Source organism: Coregonus lavaretus (assembly GCF_964263955.1).
Source record: "Coregonus lavaretus genome assembly, chromosome: 25".
Classification (NCBI taxonomy): Eukaryota; Metazoa; Chordata; class Actinopteri; order Salmoniformes; family Salmonidae; genus Coregonus; species Coregonus lavaretus.
This window is the reverse complement of record NC_140012.1, coordinates 25,804,574-25,824,412: the sequence shown is the minus strand read 5'-3', so window position 1 is coordinate 25,824,412 and position 19,839 is coordinate 25,804,574. Positions and strand designations below refer to the sequence as shown.

The 19,839-nt window shown below is 41.9% G+C and overlaps 2 protein-coding genes and 1 pseudogene across 3 annotated transcripts in view; 1 reads left to right on the top strand and 2 right to left on the bottom strand.

Moving 5' to 3' along the window:
- The window catches only part of usp42 (ubiquitin specific peptidase 42), an 18,525-nt gene extending 15,917 nt beyond the window's left edge, over positions 1 to 2,608 (bottom strand). Inside the window, exon 1 of the mRNA XM_084141800.1 lies at positions 2,508 to 2,608. The gene's annotated coding sequence lies outside the window, so the exon portion shown is untranslated. The remainder of the gene's footprint in view (positions 1 to 2,507) is intronic.
- LOC311100879 (eukaryotic translation initiation factor 2-alpha kinase 1-like) overlaps positions 1 to 19,839 on the bottom strand; it is a 20,574-nt pseudogene extending 735 nt beyond the window's left edge. Inside the window, exons 1-13 of the transcript in view lie at positions 19,794 to 19,839; positions 19,508 to 19,675; positions 19,173 to 19,285; positions 19,018 to 19,061; positions 18,812 to 18,908; positions 18,630 to 18,710; positions 18,438 to 18,515; positions 18,145 to 18,241; positions 17,102 to 17,208; positions 7,509 to 7,629; positions 7,081 to 7,160; positions 6,655 to 6,888; positions 3,468 to 3,506 (exon numbers count right to left, since the gene is read on the bottom strand). The product of the transcript in view is annotated as a eukaryotic translation initiation factor 2-alpha kinase 1-like (transcript). The remainder of the gene's footprint in view (positions 1 to 3,467; positions 3,507 to 6,654; positions 6,889 to 7,080; positions 7,161 to 7,508; positions 7,630 to 17,101; positions 17,209 to 18,144; positions 18,242 to 18,437; positions 18,516 to 18,629; positions 18,711 to 18,811; positions 18,909 to 19,017; positions 19,062 to 19,172; positions 19,286 to 19,507; positions 19,676 to 19,793) is intronic.
- On the top strand, positions 8,436 to 17,090 carry LOC311100829 (ankyrin repeat domain-containing protein 61-like). Its single transcript, XM_084141802.1, has 5 exons — positions 8,436 to 8,750; positions 11,291 to 11,385; positions 11,683 to 11,854; positions 15,900 to 16,100; positions 16,234 to 17,090. The coding sequence occupies exons 1-5, from the start codon at positions 8,598 to 8,600 to the stop codon at positions 16,888 to 16,890; spliced, it is 1,278 nt and encodes a 425-aa protein (XP_083997928.1). The 5' UTR covers positions 8,436 to 8,597; the 3' UTR covers positions 16,891 to 17,090.

Genomic DNA, 19,839 nt, shown 5'->3' with positions numbered 1-19,839 from the left:
TTCCATATATGGCTAGTAGATACGTTTGAGACACACAACTTTACTAAAATGCCACCAAATGATATCACTACACTAAAAGTCAGTAGTCTAAACTATATTTGCTTGTTTCGTCACATAAACTGAAATTAGGCTAAGTATTACAATTTTAGCAACCAGGAAATGGAGGAGTGATTTTTAAGAGTAAGCAAAGTAATCGTGTCAGGTGAAAATGATATCAAACATTTTACCATTGCAACATTTGACAGTCACATTCACTGTGGTTGTCTGAAGCATGCACAGCTAGCGATGCCTCATTGCGATTTCTCATTGCGATTTGTTAGTCCCCATCATTTCCAACAATGTCAATGAGCGTCATCACTATTTATATTTTACGGTACCTCAAACTGTTTTGATTACCTGCTGAGATAAACTTATGAGTTGATTTTACACCGGGCTCAGACTTTGTCTGGGCAGTGTCTTAACATGATCCTAAAACCTACTCTGACCTGGGAGTTTTTTTAGTCTTAGAAAACAGGTTTTAACAGGATTCCTAGGACCTTTTCTGTGATGCTTTGTGGATACGGGCCCTGGTCTCGTCTCCACGCAACTGGTGAAGTTCATCATAATCTTCATTCACCATGGAGTGGAGTTTAGTCCACTAGTAAGGTCCTTGGACTATAAGGAGTATTTTAGGCTCCTTTAGTCCATTATTAGGGTAAGGTTTAAAGGTGAAATGTGCAGAATCGCAATGCCAGTTCCTGGTTGCAAAAATTATAATAGTTTGCCTGATTTTAGTTCAGTGGGGCGGCAGGTAGCTTAGTGGTTAAGAGCGTTGTGCCAGTAACTGAAAGGTCGCTGGTTCTATGCCCTGAGCCGACTAGGTGAAAAGTCTGTCGATGTGCCCTTGAGCAAGGCACTTAACCCTAATTGCTCCTGTAAGTCACTCTGGATAAGAGCGTCTGCTAAATGACTTTAAAAATGTGATAAAACAAGCAATGTAGAGCAGGGGTATTCAACTCTTACCCTACGAGGTCCAGAGCCTGCTGGTTCTGTTGTACCTGGTAAATTATTGCACACACCTGGTATCCCAGGTCTAAATCAGTTCCTGATGGGAAAACGCTTCGAGGTTACAGAGTTCAGTCTGAGGGGTGTAGAGAATAATTGTACCATTTAAACAATGGGAAAACGCTTCGAGGTTACAGAGTTCAGTTTGAGGGGTGTAGAGAATAATTGTACCATTTAAACCGCTTAGAAATATATTTTCAATAACAAGAAAACATAGTATTTTCCACTGTTCAGCTGGTGTACAAAACCAAAAGTAAAAGAAGCAAAAACGAAACTTAAGGGAAGCATAGAAATATCGCACAAAAAAGATCCACCCGCTTCTTAGACTTGCTTTCAATGAGAATGACAGATCTATTACTAACACTTCTATGTGAATTTGGTGGGGTAGCACCAAACGTTATAACGAAGCTTTACGGTTAGGTACATCCCAAGGATCCCGGCTAGCACTATCGTTAACCAAATCAGAAGAGCGCAGACTTAGCTAGCCAATTAGCAAATAAATTGGCTTTCTCGGAGGTCCCAATGATTCAACCAGCATTTCAAGCATCACCATCTGCACAGCCAGTTGCCTGTGCAAGAAGCTAACTAGCATTACCACATAGAAAGCTAACAGTTAGCTAGCTGCAGTAGTAACGTTACTACCAATTAGAGACGCAATTTCCCCATTGCCGTAGTAAACTATTACTACATCACACAAATAAGCAAAATTACAACGATTAAGCTCTTAAATAAAAGTAGTATTCGTTCGATTTACAAGTGGCAGTCGTTTCAAACAAATAATGTTAACTAACTAACCAGCCATTAAAGGAATGACATTTTACAAACGCACGTTTACGACAACTGTTCCCTCCCACCTCTGCCTGGCAGTCTGGCTGGTTGAGGCTTTAACAAACGAGATAGGCCTCTAACACGCAATTCAAAAGGAGGTCAGAAAATAATTTCAAACTTTCTTACCGTGTTTTTTTAACAAATGTTCGGAAAGTAAATCATGTATTTCTTATTAACACGTTCAGAATGTCTAATTCGGAGTTGTGCGCGCATGGTAATCACAAACGCCATGGTAACGGCGAAACGTAGTTAATACTGCGGAAACATACTATGGCGTTGAGCATTGTGCTAGTTCCAATGCATGCTAGCTGGCCTTTTCAGTTGTAAAACAAATATGGTGTTTATATACGCTTTTGGGATAAACCTAAGATTTGAACGCCGAACCATTTTAGCATTCACAGGTTTATCTAACGGGAAAGATGGCTAGCAAGTTAGCTGCTAGGCTAACTACCTTCTAAAAGGAGGGGCTCGAGATTTAAAATTCACCGGTGGTTGAGCGCTTGCCTCCGACATGACACTCAGTGAGCCGCCCGGTGTAAGCCAACTACAGCAAAACCCAATGGGTTAAGTTGTTTAGAATTCTCCGAATAGACAAGTAAAATGTTCAGTATTTAATACAACAGAAATGCACTTACCTGTAATTTTTCATAAATGTATTATTCGTGTAGGTCCATTTCTTATTTCCAGCGGTAGTCCGTCGGTGAACAATGACGTAGCTATTTTCCCCACGGGTAAATCCGGGTACTACCGAAGAAAAGCAACTCTTGATTCGCTGAGGCTCGGTGTGGAACGTGTTCATAGGAGTCGTAGAAAGCACGTACACGTCTGACCTTTGTGTAGTGGATACCGTGCTCGATTTGTCTTTATACTATATTTTAAAACACAGTTGATGGGGAATTTGTATGCACGCATTATATTTGGTTCGTTTTCAATCCGTAGGTGTGTGTGCTATGCCTGTTTACGTCGAAAGCAAAGCTTATACAACTGTACTCCCAGATTATTCATGACTGTCTGAGGCATGCATAACAATAATTAAGGCAAGTGAGTGTCTTAACTAAAATTAAAGTGTGGTCAAACAAATAACCCAGCCTTATTGGCTTGATTACCTTCATCATATGAGTATGTTGATCTCAACCACAAATTATGTAAATTAATCTTGACCTGATACTCTGTCTGCAGTGTAATCCACAGACTCTCAGACGAGTGTAAATTATTTATTCTACAGTTTTAAAAAGTTAAATAATGTCACATTGTTACATCCAGGCAAAGAGACCACACATATTCAACCATTTGCACCAAATTATTCACATTTGGTAAGGTAAAGGAGTTCAATATAGCAGGCAGAGATGGTTGACTTCAGGTCTTGTCCATGGAATGAGATGCTTGTTGCGTGCTCGTGAATCTGTAGCTGACTGATCTGTCGCCTGAGTTGTGGTCCTCTGTAGCTCAATTGGTAGAGCATGGGGCTTGTATCGCCAGGGTAGTGGGTTCGATCCCTGGGACCACCCATACGTAAAAATCTATGCACACATGACTGTAAGTCGCTTTGGATAAACGTGTCTGCTAAATGGCATATTATTATTATTATTTTGAACTATCTGCTCTTCAACCCTTCTCTGCAAGCCATGGATTGAGAGCATCCTGTCGGGCTGTATCACCGCCTGGTATGGCAACTGCACCGCCCGCAACCGCATGGCTCTCCAGAGGGTGGTGCGGTCTGCCGAACGCATTACCGGGGGCAAACTACCCGCCCTCCAGGACACCTACAGCACCCGATGTCACAGGAAGGCCAAAAAGATCATCAAGGACATCAACCACCCAAGCCACTACCTGTTCACCCGCTGTGTATTGGGTATTAGGCATCCTGTAGCTCAGTTGGTAGAGCATGGCGCTTGCAACGCCAGGGTTGTGTGTTCAATTCCCACGGGGGGGCCAGTATGAAAAATGTATGCACTCACTGACTGTAAGTCGCTCTGGATAAGAGCGTCTGCTAAATGACTAAAATGTATATGTTGTGAAATTGTTAGATATTACTGCACTGTCGGAGCTAGAAGCACAAGCATTTCGCTACACCCGCAATAACATCTGCTAAACACGTGTATGTGACAAATAACATTTTATTTTATTTTATTTTGGATAACCTTGGAAGGAGAAGAGGGACATTGGCGATGTTTGATCTACCAATGTGTAACACTCTTCGCCTGATATTTACTGTCAGTAGTTTGGTACCAGATAAACATTGTTGCAGTGGCTGAAAGTGACCCAGGTCAAACAATTATAGCCAAGCAATACGACTAGCATTTGGCTCATGTGTGTTTGAGCTTGTACAATAGCAGCGTAAATATCATGGCAAGCTGAAATTCAACAAGTACATCAAACACATACAGTATCTATCACACACCCCAGTCACAAGCTGTTCACTCCTTAACGGTCGGGCAGACAGTATCGGAGCATGAGGTCTGATACCAACTGGCTCAGAGACAGTTTATATATTAGCCAGAAGATTCCGATATTACCGTTATGCTTGTTTACACTGGGATCTGAACTCCATCATGGTTAGATCAAAACACGGCGGAGCCGGCGCGAGATATGGGTTGGAAAACGTACCTCAATGCAGGGATGGGATATGCCGCTGTACTCCAAATTTTACCTTTATCCAAACTGATACATCGAAAAGATTGAAACACTGTTAGTTTTCCCAGAAAACTGTATTTTCGTCCTCATGCTAGCTAGCAGTAGCCACCACAGTCATTCTGGAATGGCAGGGTCAGCCAATCAGCTCCTTTGTTGTTTAATGCGATGCTTGCATGAGGACGAAAAGGGTAATCTTCTCGATGTATACGTTTGGATAAAGGTACAATTTCTGCATTGAGGTACATTTTCCGACCCATTTCTTGCGCCAGCTCCGCTGTGTCTTATCTAACAATTATGGCGTTCCGACCCCAGTGCAGCTCAGTGTAAAATGTAACGGTAGGCTAGTTTCTATTGGCAAGCCATCAGACTGATGAACACTTGAACTGGACTGACCACCTGCACTTACTCTCCGCATCTTAGCACACATGCACTCACTCACGCCCACACACACACATCACAATTGCTGCTACAAGACTCTTATTTACTATTGCTAATACTGCACAATTTAAACACTTGCCCCCTAAATCAAATCAAATCAAATCAAATTGTATTGGTCACATGCGCCGAATACAACAGGTGCAGACATTACAGTGAAATGCTTACTTACAGCCCTTAACCAACAGTGCATTTATTTTAAACAAAAAAAGTAAAAATAAACCAACAACAAAAAAAGTGTTGAGAAAAAAAGAGCAGAAGAAAAATAAAGTGACAGTAGGGAGGCTATATATACAGGGGGGTACCGTTGCAGAGTCAATGTGCGGGGGCACCGGCTAGTTGAGGTAGTTGAGGTAATATGTACATGTGGGTAGAGTTAAAGTGACTATGCATAAATACTTAACAGAGTAGCAGCAGCGTAAAAAGGATGGGGTGGGGGGGCAGTGCAAATAGTCCGGGTAGCCATGATTAGCTGTTCAGGAGTCTTATGGCTTGGGGGTAGAAGCTGTTGAGAAGTCTTTTGGACCTAGACTTGGCACTCCGGTACCGCTTGCCGTGCGGTAGCAGAGAGAACAGTCTATGACTAGGGTGGCTGGAGTCTTTGACAATTTTGAGGGCCTTCCTCTGACACCGCCTGGTATAGAGGTCCTGGATGGCAGGAAGCTTTGCCCCAGTGATGTACTGGGCCGTACGCACTACCCTCTATAGTGCCTTGCGGTCGGAGGCCAAGCAGTTGCCATACCAGGCGGTGATGCAACCAGTCAGGATGCTCTCGATGGTGCAGCTGTAGAATTTTTTGAGGATCTGAGGACCCATGCCAAATCTTTTCAGTCTCCTGAGGGGGAATAGGCTTTGTCGTGCCCTCTTCACGACTGTCTTGGTGTGTTTGGACCATGATAGTTCGTTGGTGATGTGGACACCAAGGAACTTGAAGCTCTCAACCTGTTCCACTACAGCCCCGTCGATGAGAATGGGGGCGTGCTCAGTCCTCTTTTTCTTCCTGTAGTCCACAATCATCTCCTTTGTCTTGGTCACGTTGAGGGAGAGGTTGTTGTCCTGGCACCACACGGCCAGATCTCTGACCTCCTCCCTATAGGCTGTCTCATCGTTGTCGGTGATCAGGCCTACCACTGTTGTGTTTCTGATACATGTGTAAATATTGGATTATAAACTGTGCCTTCCCATATTATACACTGAAACTAAATATAAACGCAACATGTAAAGTGCTGGTCCCATGTTTCATGAGCTGAAATAAAGGATTGGGGGTGCAGAGGAGTATTTCTCTCTGTAGTAAAGCCTTTTTGTGGGGAAAAACTCATTCTGATTGGCTGGGACTGGCTCCCCAGTGGGTCGGCCTGGCTCCCAAGTGACTGCGCCCATGCACAGTCGTGAAATCCATAGATTAGGGCCTATTTAAATTATTTAAATTGACTGATTTTCTTATATGATCTGTAACTCAGCAAAATCTTTTAAATTGTTGCATGTTGCGTTTATATTGTTGTTCAGTACTTTTGCTAAAATGTTTATTCTTATCTACTGAGCCGTTTACTTTGTTTGTATTCTTATCTTTTATTATTTCTTATTGTTGTTGCATTGTCGAGAAGGAACCTGCAAGTAAGCATTTCAGTATACTATGTGTATCCTGTACATACAACTAATAAAACTTGAAACTATCAAAGTAGTCTCGTTCCTAGCCAGCCTAGTCATCCATACCATGTCTTTGCTGCTGAACAGCTCGCTCTGCAGCAGCTGTGTGGTGCTGGGTTGTAGAGTGGGGTCTCTGCTGGTCATCAGTATGATGTACTTGGCCAGGACAGGCCAGCTTTGGGAGAAGGAGTCTGGGACCTTCCCCTCACGGAGGTCCCCTAGTGTCTGAACATGCTCCATCTCTGTCCCAAAGGGCTGGAACAGCTCCTGGGCCACCACTCCTTTACTGTACATGTCTGACTGCAGAGGAGAAGAAAAAGCATAATTATAAAAATATTTGTATTTACTGTGTATCAATTACTTTATAAATAAAAACGTTATATTATCATCATTATAATTCAATAAAAAATTGTTTTATGTAGAAAAATCACACTGATTGTGCCCAGTAATTTTTGTGTGTCAAACATTTCTGACATTATGGAGATGACTTACCCTTGAATCATAGTGGGAACCCTCCAGTTGTTCAGGTGCGGTGTAAACAAATGTCCCCACTCCAGTGGTGTGAGAGGAACCTGCAGAAAGATTACAAGCGTGTCAAGAATACACACAGGACCAGAGCCAGCCAGGGGAAATGTGTGGGTCAAGTTCAGCGCTATGCCATAAAAGTGATATGGTTGCACAAACCCATAGTACCATCTACTGGTGATTTCAAGAATTACACATGGACAGAAGTGTACAATGTATCTACTTTGATTTGATACATTGTATACATCTCTGAGATGTTAAATGTTTACATATATATTTTAACAACTTTAACAACGATTGAGCTTGTGGTGATAGAGAAAGATTAGAAAAAGAGATTCAATCAGTTTTTCACCAGTGTTCTGTGAGGTGGAGGGTGGCTTTTCCTTGTTTTTCACCAGTGTTCTGTGAGGTGGAGGGTGGCTTTTCCTTGTCATTCATTATTATGTCCCTGCAAGCCAGTCCAAAGTCTCTAATCCTCACATGGCAGTCTTGTCCATGCAGGAAAATATTCCTGGGCTGTAAAACAAAATGAAACAAAAGCATACAAAATGTAAAACATTCACATAATATTCCATTTGTATGTTGAGTGTGAGGTCATAATGCTATAGAATATTCTAAAATAATTCTACTATAAAATGCGTAATTCTATTTTGTCATTACCTCTAGGCCACATGTTACTGCTTTAGTATATTGTTTAACTATTCTTTTTTATTTAAAATGGGTAATATTAGTAACAAACCATGCCTTAGTCCCTATTGCATGCATTATAAACTACAGCTTAATAAGAAAATCAGATTCAGCGATGGAGTCCCCGGTGAATTTGATCATTTGCAGTTTAAAATTCATGAAGCAATAGTCAAAGGAGATGTGCCTAGTATTATCAAGCTTTTAAGATCGCACCCTGTCAACGAGCCTGTTCAGATTTGGAAATACTGTACTGTTTTTTCTACACTTCAAAGACAGGTAAGTGTTTAAAAACATGTCATTTTCGCTAGCCTAAATATATAGGACCCTCATAAAGTTCTAAATCGGTCACAGGGAATAACTATCAGCTGCAGTAAGAATATATGGTCCGTCTATGCGTTGTTTAAAAAGCACTTTACAAATAAAGTCATTATTATTAACATAATATAGCTCAGGTAGGATATGCCTAAGTGTAATAGAACATATGGGTTGCTATTTTCGTCAGCGCAATCAGCCATAGGAGAGGCACCAAAATCATACCAATATTGACAGGTGTCACCAGCGATGAAGAATGATGACGTTTCCAAACGTGCTTATTCTTGCCTTCTTGAGAAAAAACATCAGAGCACTGACAGAGCACAGCGCTGTAATTTATTGTTTGCTCCGAGGCTGCTGAGGCTGAAAACCAGAATTTCACAATAACTGACATTTACAAAGAGCCTTACAACTTGCAAGTTTTCAATAATGTAGAGCAAAGCAAACGCACACTTTAGTAGGACTTGATCTTCTACCTATGGGGTATGGATACGAACGTCAACTTTACAGATGCTGAATTATACAATGCGATCTTGATAGAAGACCTGTCGCGTATTGACGATTTTACCCAAAAACGGGGGTCCAACTTTTACATCGATTTAAGAACCACGGGCCTTCTTCATGAAATCCTTTCAAAGGTAACCCACAATAAAAACTTCAGACATGTTATTCTCTAACGGTATGGTACAAAAGATTTGCTGCAATTTGGAGTTATTAACCAAAACCTCCCAGACCTCCAAAACCATTGAGCATAATTGATGCATAATAGCCACGTCATTTAGTTTACTCACAGATTATCCATTATATTGACTAGATACTCAAGTGGGGCCATTCTAGCCAATGAGAGGGCAGATCCGCGTGTGAACAACAGGCACAACACCAATATAAAGTGTTTTTCTAAACATTGCCAGGATGTCAAGTGTCCTACTTATATCAGTACACTCATAACAAGCTAAGCATTACGTAACTTATATTCGATCAAATAACCCACACATAGCAAAAAAGCCATTTTTTGTTTACCAAATTCACATAGAAAATAAGCCATTTTTTGTTTACTAAATTCAACACTCTCATTGACCTCCATACAAAAAAACTCCTTGCTTGGTGAGCGAAAAAAATGGGAAAAAACGCCACCTGCTAGAGAGTACAGATTTTGGGCCCAGCTATCCCTCTTGCTTCGCCTCATTTAAAAAACTTTAAGTTGAAGTTGAAATATCCATTGCAAAATCTCTTTTGCATACAACATACATAAAATACAATACATAACAAGTTAGGGAACAGCAAACTTCATGCATTCCAACACATTCACTAAGCTAAGGACCCTGGGACGAAACACCTCCCTCTGCAACTTTATCCTGGACTTCCTGACGGGCCTTCCCCAGGTGGTAAGGGTAGGTAACAACACATCTGCCATGCTGATCCTCAACACGGGGGCCCCTCAGGGGTGCGTGCTCAGTCCCCTCCTGTACTCCCTGTTCACCCATGACTGAATGGCCAGGCACGACTCCAACACCATCATTAAGTTTGCCGATGACACAACAGTGGTAGGCCTGATCACCGACAATGATGAGACAGCCTATAGAGAGGAGTTCAGAGACCTGGCCGTGTGGTGCCAGGACAACAACCTCTCCCTCAACGTGATCAAGACAAAGGAGATGATTGTGGACTACAGGGAAAAAAATAGGACTGAGCACGCCCCCATTCTCATCGGCGGGGCTGTAGTGGAACAGGCTGAGAGCTTCAAGTTCCTTGGTGTCCACATCTCCAACAAACTATCATGGTCCAAACACACCAAGACAGTCGTGTAGAGGGCACGACAAAGCCTATTCCCCCTCAGGAGACTGAAAAGATTTGGCATGGGTCCTCAGATCCTCAAAAAGTTATACAGCTGCACCATCGAGAGCATCCTGACTGGTTGCATCACCGCCTGGTATGGCAACTGCTCGGCCTCCGACCGCAAGGCACTACAGAGGGTAATGTGTACGGCCCAGTACATCACTGGGGCCAAGCTTCCTGCCATCCAGGACCTCTATACCAGGCGGTGTAAGAGGAAGGCCCTAATAATTATCAAAGACTCCAGCCACCCTAGCCATAGACTGTTCTCTCTGCTACCACATGGCAAGCGGTACCGGAGCGCCAAGTCTAGGTCCAAAAGGCTTCTTAACAGCTTCTACCCCCAAGCCATAAGACTCGTGAACAGCTAATCATGGCTACCTGGACTATTTGCATTGCCCCCCCACCCCACCGCAACCTCTTTTACGCTGCTGCTACTCTGTTTATTATTTATGCATAGTCACTTTAACTCTACCCACATGTACATATTACCTCAATTACCTCGACTAACCGGTGCCCCCGCACATTGACTCTGTACCCCTGTATATAACCTCCCTACTGTTATTTTATTTTACTGCTGCTCTTTAATTATTTGCTATTTTTTATTTTTTTCTTAAACTGCATTGTTGGTTAAGGGCTTGTAAGTAAGCATTTCACTGTAATGTCTACACCTGTTGTATTCGGCGCATGTGGCAAATAACATTTTATTTGATTTTACCATGAGGCATAGAGAAAAATGTTAAGTTTTATGTTGTGGTCCTCTGTAGCTCAGCTGGTAGAGCACGGCGCTTGTAACGCCAAGGTAGTGGGTTCGATCCCCGGGACCACCCATACACAAAAAAAAAAAAAAAAAAAAAAAAAAAAATGTATGCACGCATGACTGTAAGTCGCTTTGGATAAAAGCGTCTGCTAAATGGCATTATTATTATTTATTATTATGCTATTCTACAAATGTTGTTATGAGGCTGAGAGATACTTTTGCAGTTTTAAAGCAACAATTCTGCAATTCTACACATTTTGCCATGGGACAGAGAGAAAAGGTGCTGTTTTATAGCTTATGCTATTTTTCACATTTTTCCATGACAATGAGAGAAAATTGTGCAGTTTTAAAGCAAATTTCCTGCAATTCTACACATTTCGCCATGAGGTGGAGAGAAAATTGTGCAGTTTTAAAGCTAAATTCCTGCATTTATACACATTTTGCCATTGTTTATGACGTGTTCATATGCTATCTGGGGGCCCCCGACCTCCAGAGGGTAATTCGGTAATCCAGCCCTGCATGTAACATACATTTAGCATTCCTAACATGTCTTTCAACAAGTTCTCTCTCGCTCATTGCCTACAGGGCTTGGCAATTCTCCCCCTCCACCTGGCTGCATCTTACAGGAGAGTGAAGAGCCTTGAGAGCCTTCTGTCTGCCGGGGCAGACCCGGAGATCAGGTAAGCCTATATCAACAGGTTCCACTGGTTTAAGTAATACACTGAAAAGGTATGACCATATTAGCGCTTTAGAGCGATGGTGCTGCTCTGTATAACTAAGCAACATTAGACTATTGAGCTACACCCCTAAACTCCAGCATGACCATTCCAAATGTCCTAAAACATTAAAAAAGCTCTATGAGTAATGCCAGTATTTGGAAGTAATCTCCTTTTATGTGGAAAACAAATCACCACCAGTAAAACAAAACCATTCTAACATGACCATTTCCCCCATAACCTCCTCCTTGCGACCTCCAGGGACCAGCGAGGCCACAACGCCCTGCACCTGGTGATCACCCACTGGCCCACCATCCTGGCCTCCTGGTCCAAGCCACGTACCAAGTTTGAGACGGCCATGATGTCCATGCAGCACCGGGCCGAGGCCTGCCTCAGGGTGCTCTGCAGCCACGGAGTCAACATCAACGCAGAGGTAATTGATTGGTTGATTGGGTAATTGATCATTTGAAGATACTTCTATCACTATGTTGAAAAAATAATGCATACACTTACCCAATTATCAAGGGTAAACACAAAGCATGATGAGTTGCCTGTAGAGATGCTGATCTTATTGTCAGTTTTGCAATTCCACCCAAGGGTTCAAGATGATCCAAGGTCTGTGCGTTTACACACGCAGCCCAATTCTGATATTTTCTTCCTCTAACTGGTCTTTTGACCAAATCACATCAGATCTTTTCACATTAGATCTTATTCAGAGCTGATCTGATTTGTCAAAAGACCAGTTACAGTTAGTGAAAAAGAAGATCAGAATTGGGCTGCCTGTCTAAACGCAGCCGAGTGGAATTAAGCCAGAAGTCATAAAAAGGTTTTTTTCTGCATAGAAAAGTATTGGGTGGTCCAAAGAGTAAAGAAAAAAGAAAAAAGAAAAAATGTTTTTGTGGATGGAAAAACTGAAAAACTTTTTCAGTGTAGACTTAAACGACTAAAACCAGATAAAGTATGTAGAAAATATAATGGACCTACATATTTTTTAAATAAGATCATCTTTGAGAACTAACAATCACCCAAATCAAAGCTAGACAGTCAGGGAGAATCTAAAAGTAAAACAATTATACATTCAGGATTATTTCTCAAATAGCATAAGGGCAATTCCACTGTAACGGAATTACGCTTTGACTCTGTTTTTTCACTTTTAAAAGTATGCCAAACAAAAACCATTAATTTCAAAGTTAAACAAACCATACAACTCTATGCACTTAGTTTACAAAAACAAATTTAGTGGAATAACTGTGCAGAATTACTTTAGAATTACTTTAAAATCTCCTCCAAAAAGTATTAAATATCTGCTCTGAATTAAGATTCAAAGATGTCTGCTGAAAGAACAGGGTGTCAGCTATGACAGTTAGAAAAACATTATTTTGGTTATTGAACTACGCTAAGTGAAGTGGACTCCCAAGTGGCGCAGCGGTCTAAGGCACTGCATCTCAGTGCTAGAGGCGTCACTAAAGACCCTGGTTCGATTCCAGGCTGTATCACAACCTGGCTGTGATTTGGAGTCCCATAGGGTGGCGCACAATTGTCCCGGGGTAGGCCGTCATTGTAAATAAGAATTTGTTGTTAACTGACTTGCGTTGTTAAATTAAATAATAATTTACACCCGGTAATGGAATTACATTAACAGAATGTCATTCCCCTCATGTTCATAAGTTTGGAGACTTTGGACATCACAGAGCACAGAAGAGTACAATACAAAGTAGGATACAGTACAGTAAATTATAGTAGAGTACAGTACAATATACTCTACTTTTCTTTACTGTATTGTACTCAATGTACTATGCTATCCAAACTTGTGAAACATACGTCTATGATAGGTTCAGATTTGGTCCAGTCCGGTCCGCCTGTGGACGTTAACATCAAGGCCATGGTGGACTGACCAAATTTCAACTACTTTCCAACATCCATGGATGTCCGGAGTTGGCCGGTGCTCAGGGGTGAGGATGCTGGTTACAGTAAATGAAGAGAGGGGGCTCATGGGTAGGTGTCAGTAAGAGCTGGGAGAGGTGACATTAACTGGAGAGTGAGAGAAGAGAGGCAGAGAGAAAGAGAGAGAGAGAGAGAGAGAGATAGAGAGAGAAAGAGAGAGAGAGAGAGAGAGAGAGAGAGAGAGAGAGAGAGAGAGAGAGAGAGAGAGAGGAGGGGTTGTCCAGACTCAGACTGTTTTAACAATCTTGGTTTGACCAACAGACAACAGAAAGACAAAGAACATAATAGTATGCCACTGGAAGGGAGGACAGTAGCATGTGACCCAACTGTGGTTTGTGACTGTTATGATTTCCGATTGTAGCCAATTCAATTGCAGTAAATCCGTTACAGATTTTTTTGGTTTTGAATGATTTAATAATTCATAAACAAAATTGATATAAGTAAAATCACTATAACTAATTGGTAGGTCTACCATTACTTGTTACTTTTGTTTACTTTCATTATCCTCCCTCCTCATGAGGGCGAGAAATTAGAAAATATTTTAAAGATATGTGAGCTTTTGGTAACAAGGCAATATTTCTTAAACTTACAGAAGGTATACAATTTCTCCAAAACGAAATATGAAAGTGTTGATATTAGTTGGCAGGGGTCTTCTTTACGGCAACATTATTGTATTTTGATGTATTGTTGATAACTTTTAAGACTTTTTCTGGTAGATGTTTTCTAAGAAATCAAAGCTTTTACTTATGCCTAATTTTTAAGATGGAAAATGGTTGAAAATGTTTTTCATTTCCCAAAACTATAGACTCAGCTTTCATTTGACACCCATTTTGATATGTTCCTATGAACTTCACATGTTGGTGCTCAGGGGTCCTTTTCAATGGGAATTCCCATAAGCCAAGCCCCCCCGATAAACACGATCAACATATTTTTTCCATTGATTGTGTTCTTGAAAAATTGTATGGTTGAGAGGGATGAAGCAAAATATTGGCAAGTGTACTGCAAATTGAGAAAGTAATGTGACTAAACTGAATAAAAAGAAGGAGAAACTACACTATGAAACAAAGATAAATGATATAAAGAATGATAGTAAAAAGCTTTGGAGCACCTTCAATTACATTTTGGGAAAAAAGGCAAACTCAGCTCCATCATTCATTGAATCAGATGGCTCATTCATTACAAAACCGACTGATATTGCCAACTACTTTAATGATTTTTTCATTGGCAAGATTAGCAAACTTAGGCATGACATGCTAGCAACAAACGCTGACACTACACATCCAAGTATATCTAATTGTATTTTGAATTCCGTAAAGTGAGTGTGGAAGAGGTGAAAAATTATTGTTGTCTATCAACAATGACAAGCCACCGGGGCCTGACAACTTGGATGGAAAATTACTGAGGATAATAGCGGACGATATTGCCACTCCTATTTGCCATATCTTCAATCTAAGCCTACAGGAAAGTGTGTGCCCTCTAGGCCTGGAGGGAAGCAAAAGTCATTCCGCAACCTAAGAATAGTAAAGCCCCCTTTACTGGCTCAAATAGCCGACCAATCAGCCTGTTACCAACCCTTAATAAAGTTTTGGAAACAATTGTGTTTGACCAGATGCAATGCTATTTTACAGTATTTTACAGTAAACAAATTGACAACAGACTTTCAGCACGCTGTGATGAGTGTGATGAAAGGAGTCAGGCGCAGGAGGGTAATCACCGAACACAGCGTTTAATCCTTCGTTGACACACAAATGCGCTCAAATAGCGATCAACGAAACAGGCACAGGGGAAACTCTCATCCCTGGCAAATACACTGTAGCGGTAGAATTCAATAATACATAGGCACAGGAGAAAATACTACCCTGGCAACAACAAGGTAAGGGTAGCTCAACCAAGGGTCTTAGGAAAATTGCAATTGGCTCAGAACAGGGCAGCACGGCTGGCCCTTGGATGTACACAGAGAGCAAACATTAATAATATGCATGTCAATCTCTCCTGGCTCAAAGTAGAGGAGAGTGACTTCATCACTACTTGTATTTAAGAGAGGTATTGACATGTTGAAAGCAGCGAGCTGTCTGTTTAAACGACTAGTACACAGCTCAGACACCCATGCATACCCCACAGAGCTCAGACACCCATGCATAAGTCCAGAACAGACTATGGGAGGCGCACAGTACTACATAGAGCCATGACTACATGGAACTCTATTCCACATCAGGTAACTGATGCAAGCAGTAGAATCAGATTTTACAAAACAGATAAGAATACACCTTATGCAACAGCAGGGACTGTGAAGCAACACAAACATAGGCACAGACACACGATAACATACACACTATACACACACGTACACATGGATTTTGTGTTGTAGATATGTGGTAGTGGAGTATGGGCCTGAGGGCACACACTTAGTGTGTTGTGAATTCTGTAATGAATGTATGGTAACGTTTTTAAAATTGTATAACTGCCTTAATTTTGCCGGACCCCAGGAAGAGTAGCTGATGGGATCCATAATAAATACAAATACAAAATTCTAGGTGGAGAGTGACGGCCGCCACACCGCGCTTCACCTGGCCGTTCGCTACAGAGCGCTGCCCGCTATCAGCATCCTGGCGAGCCACGGCGCCAGAATCAACACCATCGACCACTTTGGGATGATGCCCCTGCATATGGCTGCCGGGATCCTCAATACAGAGATGACAGCCAGCCTGATCAAGCTTGGGGCTGACGTTAACAAGGTTTTTAGTTTCTTTGTTGTTTGTGTTTTACATAACCCATTTTCAACTCCTGCTGTCAAGCTTTGAGGAATGTTTCCGGTGAAAGCATACTGATGTTTAGAAGTGCACATTTTAAATATAGTTTGCTTTGAAGGTGATGAATAATTCGGGTAACAGCCCCCTCCACCTGGCTGCCCTGGCGGCGGCTAACAAGCCAGTGAAGGCCCTGGGAGTGGACCTGAGCTGTATCACTGAGCTGCTGGACCAGGGGGCTGACCCGAACATAGTGAACCATGCAGGCCGCACGGCCCTGCACGAGGCCTGTAGCGGGGGCCACGAGGCCGTGGTGGAGCTCCTCCTGAAGTATGGAGCCGACATCAACCAGCTGACCACCGCAGGGGGAAACTGCCTCTTCCTGTTCCTGGATCAGAAGCTCAACCTGAGGCACACCTCTCTGCTGTGGAAGCTCCTCACCATGACCTACCCCCTGACCATCAGCAACAGAGATGGCCACCTGCCCAGCTCTTTAATGCTCCCGGAGTACTTCGACCAGAGGGACCAGCTGCTGAACCTGTGCCAGCAGCCTAGGAGCCTCATGGACATATGTAAGTTCCACATCTACCAATGCTATGGGAAGAGTCATGGTAGAGAATGCCTGAAGCAGGTTCTGCCAGACATGGTGCATGACTTTGTGTTTAACCATTGGGAAAACGCATGTGATGTCACGTTTGTTAAGGAGGGTGATGTCATCCCACCTCGGTTCCCCCGTTTTCCCAATATGGAGGACTTCACCATGCCTCAAGGAGTCTAACTCCTCCTGTCCAAGGAGATGAAAGCTATAGCATTTTACTTTTACATTTTAACACACATTACCTCAACACATTCCATGAACCTCCAGAGATATGGAGAGGTTCACACGTGATCGACCTCATCAGAGAGCGGCAAAACCTCCTTTGTTATCATTTGATGGTGCACTTCTTTTTCTTATGAAATTAAATAATATACACTTGCAAAGAACACACCTTCAGGTCTCTGTGCATGATTCTTCTAGAGTGAATGTATTATACTCCTTCAAGTATTTTATATAGAATACTGAGGGTTTGTTTCGTGTCCACAGCCACATAAGGATCTGAAAAACAAAAGCCAAAACATACTCATTAACAAATTCTGCATAATGTAAACCTAATCAAAACATTGATAATGTTGGATGAAAAACGAAAGCAACAAAGGGGTGCATCTCATTGTGCAAGTTATATACAGTGCCTTGCAAAAGTATTCATCCCCCTTGGCGGTTTTCCTATTTTGTTGCATTACAACCTGTAATTTAAATTGATTTTTATTTGGATTTCATGTAATGGACATACACAAAATAGTCAAACTTGGTGAAGTGAAATGAAAAAAATAACTTGTTTCAACAAATTCTAAAAAATAAATAACGGAAAAGTGTATGTATTCACCCCCTTTGCTATGAAGAATGATGGATGGCGCTAAATACAGGGAAATTCTTGAGGGAAACCTGTTTCAGTCTTCCAGAGATTTGAGACTGGGACGGAGGTTCACCTTCCAGCAGGACAATGACCCTAAGCATACTGCTAAAGCAACACTCAAGTGGTTTAAGGGGAACATTTAAATGTCTTGGAATGGCCTAGTCAAAGCCCAGACCTCAATCCAATTGAGAATCTGTGGTATGACTTAAAGATTGCTGTACACCAGCAGAACCCATCCAACTTGAAGGAGCTGGAGCAGTTTTGCCTTGAAGAATGGGCAAAAATCCCAGTGGCTAGTTGTGCCAAGCTTGTAATTGCTGCAAAAGGTGGCTCTACAAAGTATTGACTTTGGGGGGGTGAATAGTTATGCACGCTCAAGTTTTCTATTTTTATGTCTTATTTCTTGTGTGTTTCACAATAAAAAATAATTTGCATCTTCAAAGTGGTAGGCATGTTGTGTAAATCAAATGATACAAACCCCCAATAATCCATTTTAATTCCAGGTTGTAAGGCAACAAAATAGGAAAAATGCCAAGGGGGGTGAATACTTTCGCAAGCCACTGTACATGTATGTTCACTTTGTGAGGTGTGTTCGGTGGTTCTCTCTAAGATCCAGTCTTTGAGCGAGCGTTCACACAGCTGCATCTGGATATACAGCATGAGGTGGAACTGTACCTGAGGTAGCCATAGAATAGTATCCAATAAAATCAGAGTTTAACAAAAAATCTGTAAAATAATCATCTTTATCAGGCAACTTTGATGTGGGTGGGGGCCACAAAAAATCTGAACTCATCATGAGGGGCCGCAGTTTCTCACGGGTCTGCGTACCCACATCCATACTCCACCCCCACATTGTGAGCAAACGTCTGACATGCTCCATTCAGGCAGTGTGGTAGCCCACTACATTGATGTGCTGAAGACTGGATAACACTTTCACCTCTCTGAGAACATGAAACAAATACAGGAAAATACTCAATGACTGATAAATTCACTTGTGTCCATTAATACTTCACTGAAGTATACTGCATTTTTGGAACATTAAAACTCAATACATTTGAAATACCTTCATGCAGTCTTCCCTTGAAACATTCTTGATGAGAATTTTCTTCACAGCATACTTCTGGCCATCCAGCTTGTTTGTTACCCAAAGAGCAAATGACAAAAAATTAAGAGGGGAAATGTATTCCACTGTAGGTTTTATTAATGCATTGGTATGATATCTATTTTGACTAGACAGTTCCGTACCTTGAAGACCTTGCCATAGGATGCTTTTCCAAGTCTAGAGAGCTCTTCAAACTTTAGGTAGCGAGACGTCTGTGCCTGGAACAGACCCTCTTTTGGTCTACGGAAAATGAGTAAAGAAACAGGTCCTCAAGTTCCTCTCATAACACAAAGTACACAGCAGTACGTTTATTTAAATTTTAGTCATTTATCAAAATTACTAAGCTTACCTTAACGTAAGACTCTGGGTGTCTGTATTCAATAACCTTTGACCCTGAAATGGCAGGTAAAAACAGGTCAGTGAGTGAACATCAATGATAAACAACAAATCTGACCATGCATGTCCCGCATTACATTATCACTAGATGGCCACATCAAGTGTTACCTGTGGGAACAAGGAGGTGATTGCTCTGTTGTGTTGGAGTCTGACCGTGCTGAACTCATCACTGATGGCCAATGGGGAGAGGAGGTTCATTGCTGCTAAATGCTGACCAGTGACTGGAGAGGACAGCAAAGACAAGGAAGTCATTCACTGTGTGTTGTTGTTCACAAGTTCTTTTTTACACAAAATAATTATCTTTCCTGAAGTCAGCGATGCAAAAGTGTTTACTGAGTTACTTAGTTTAAAATAATCATATCCTAACCTCTCTCTACACAACAACCAGAGAATGTTCATGTTCTACTGACAGAGAGAGAGAGAGTTTAGTCGATCCTCTTTACCTTTGAACAGCATATGTGAGCTGGTCGGGTTGCTCTCGTAGACAAAACACAGGTGTTCCAGCAGGGACCCCAGCAGCAGGTGGTTGGGGATGGCTGAGGCAAACTCCTGGATGGACGGGTACTATTTGCCTGCCATCAGAACCTCACAGTTGTTATCTGAGTCTGATGCTGTGTTTACATAGAGAATGAGAAACAGAACAGAGGAGAGCGTGGTAAGTGTTTGTAACAAGATGATAGATTATGTAATAGATGGATAAGAGCAAAGTTGTGTGTTTCAACAGTGAACCGTCCCCTCCAAAACTTCCTTGTAGCCAGGAGATGAGGCCCAACAT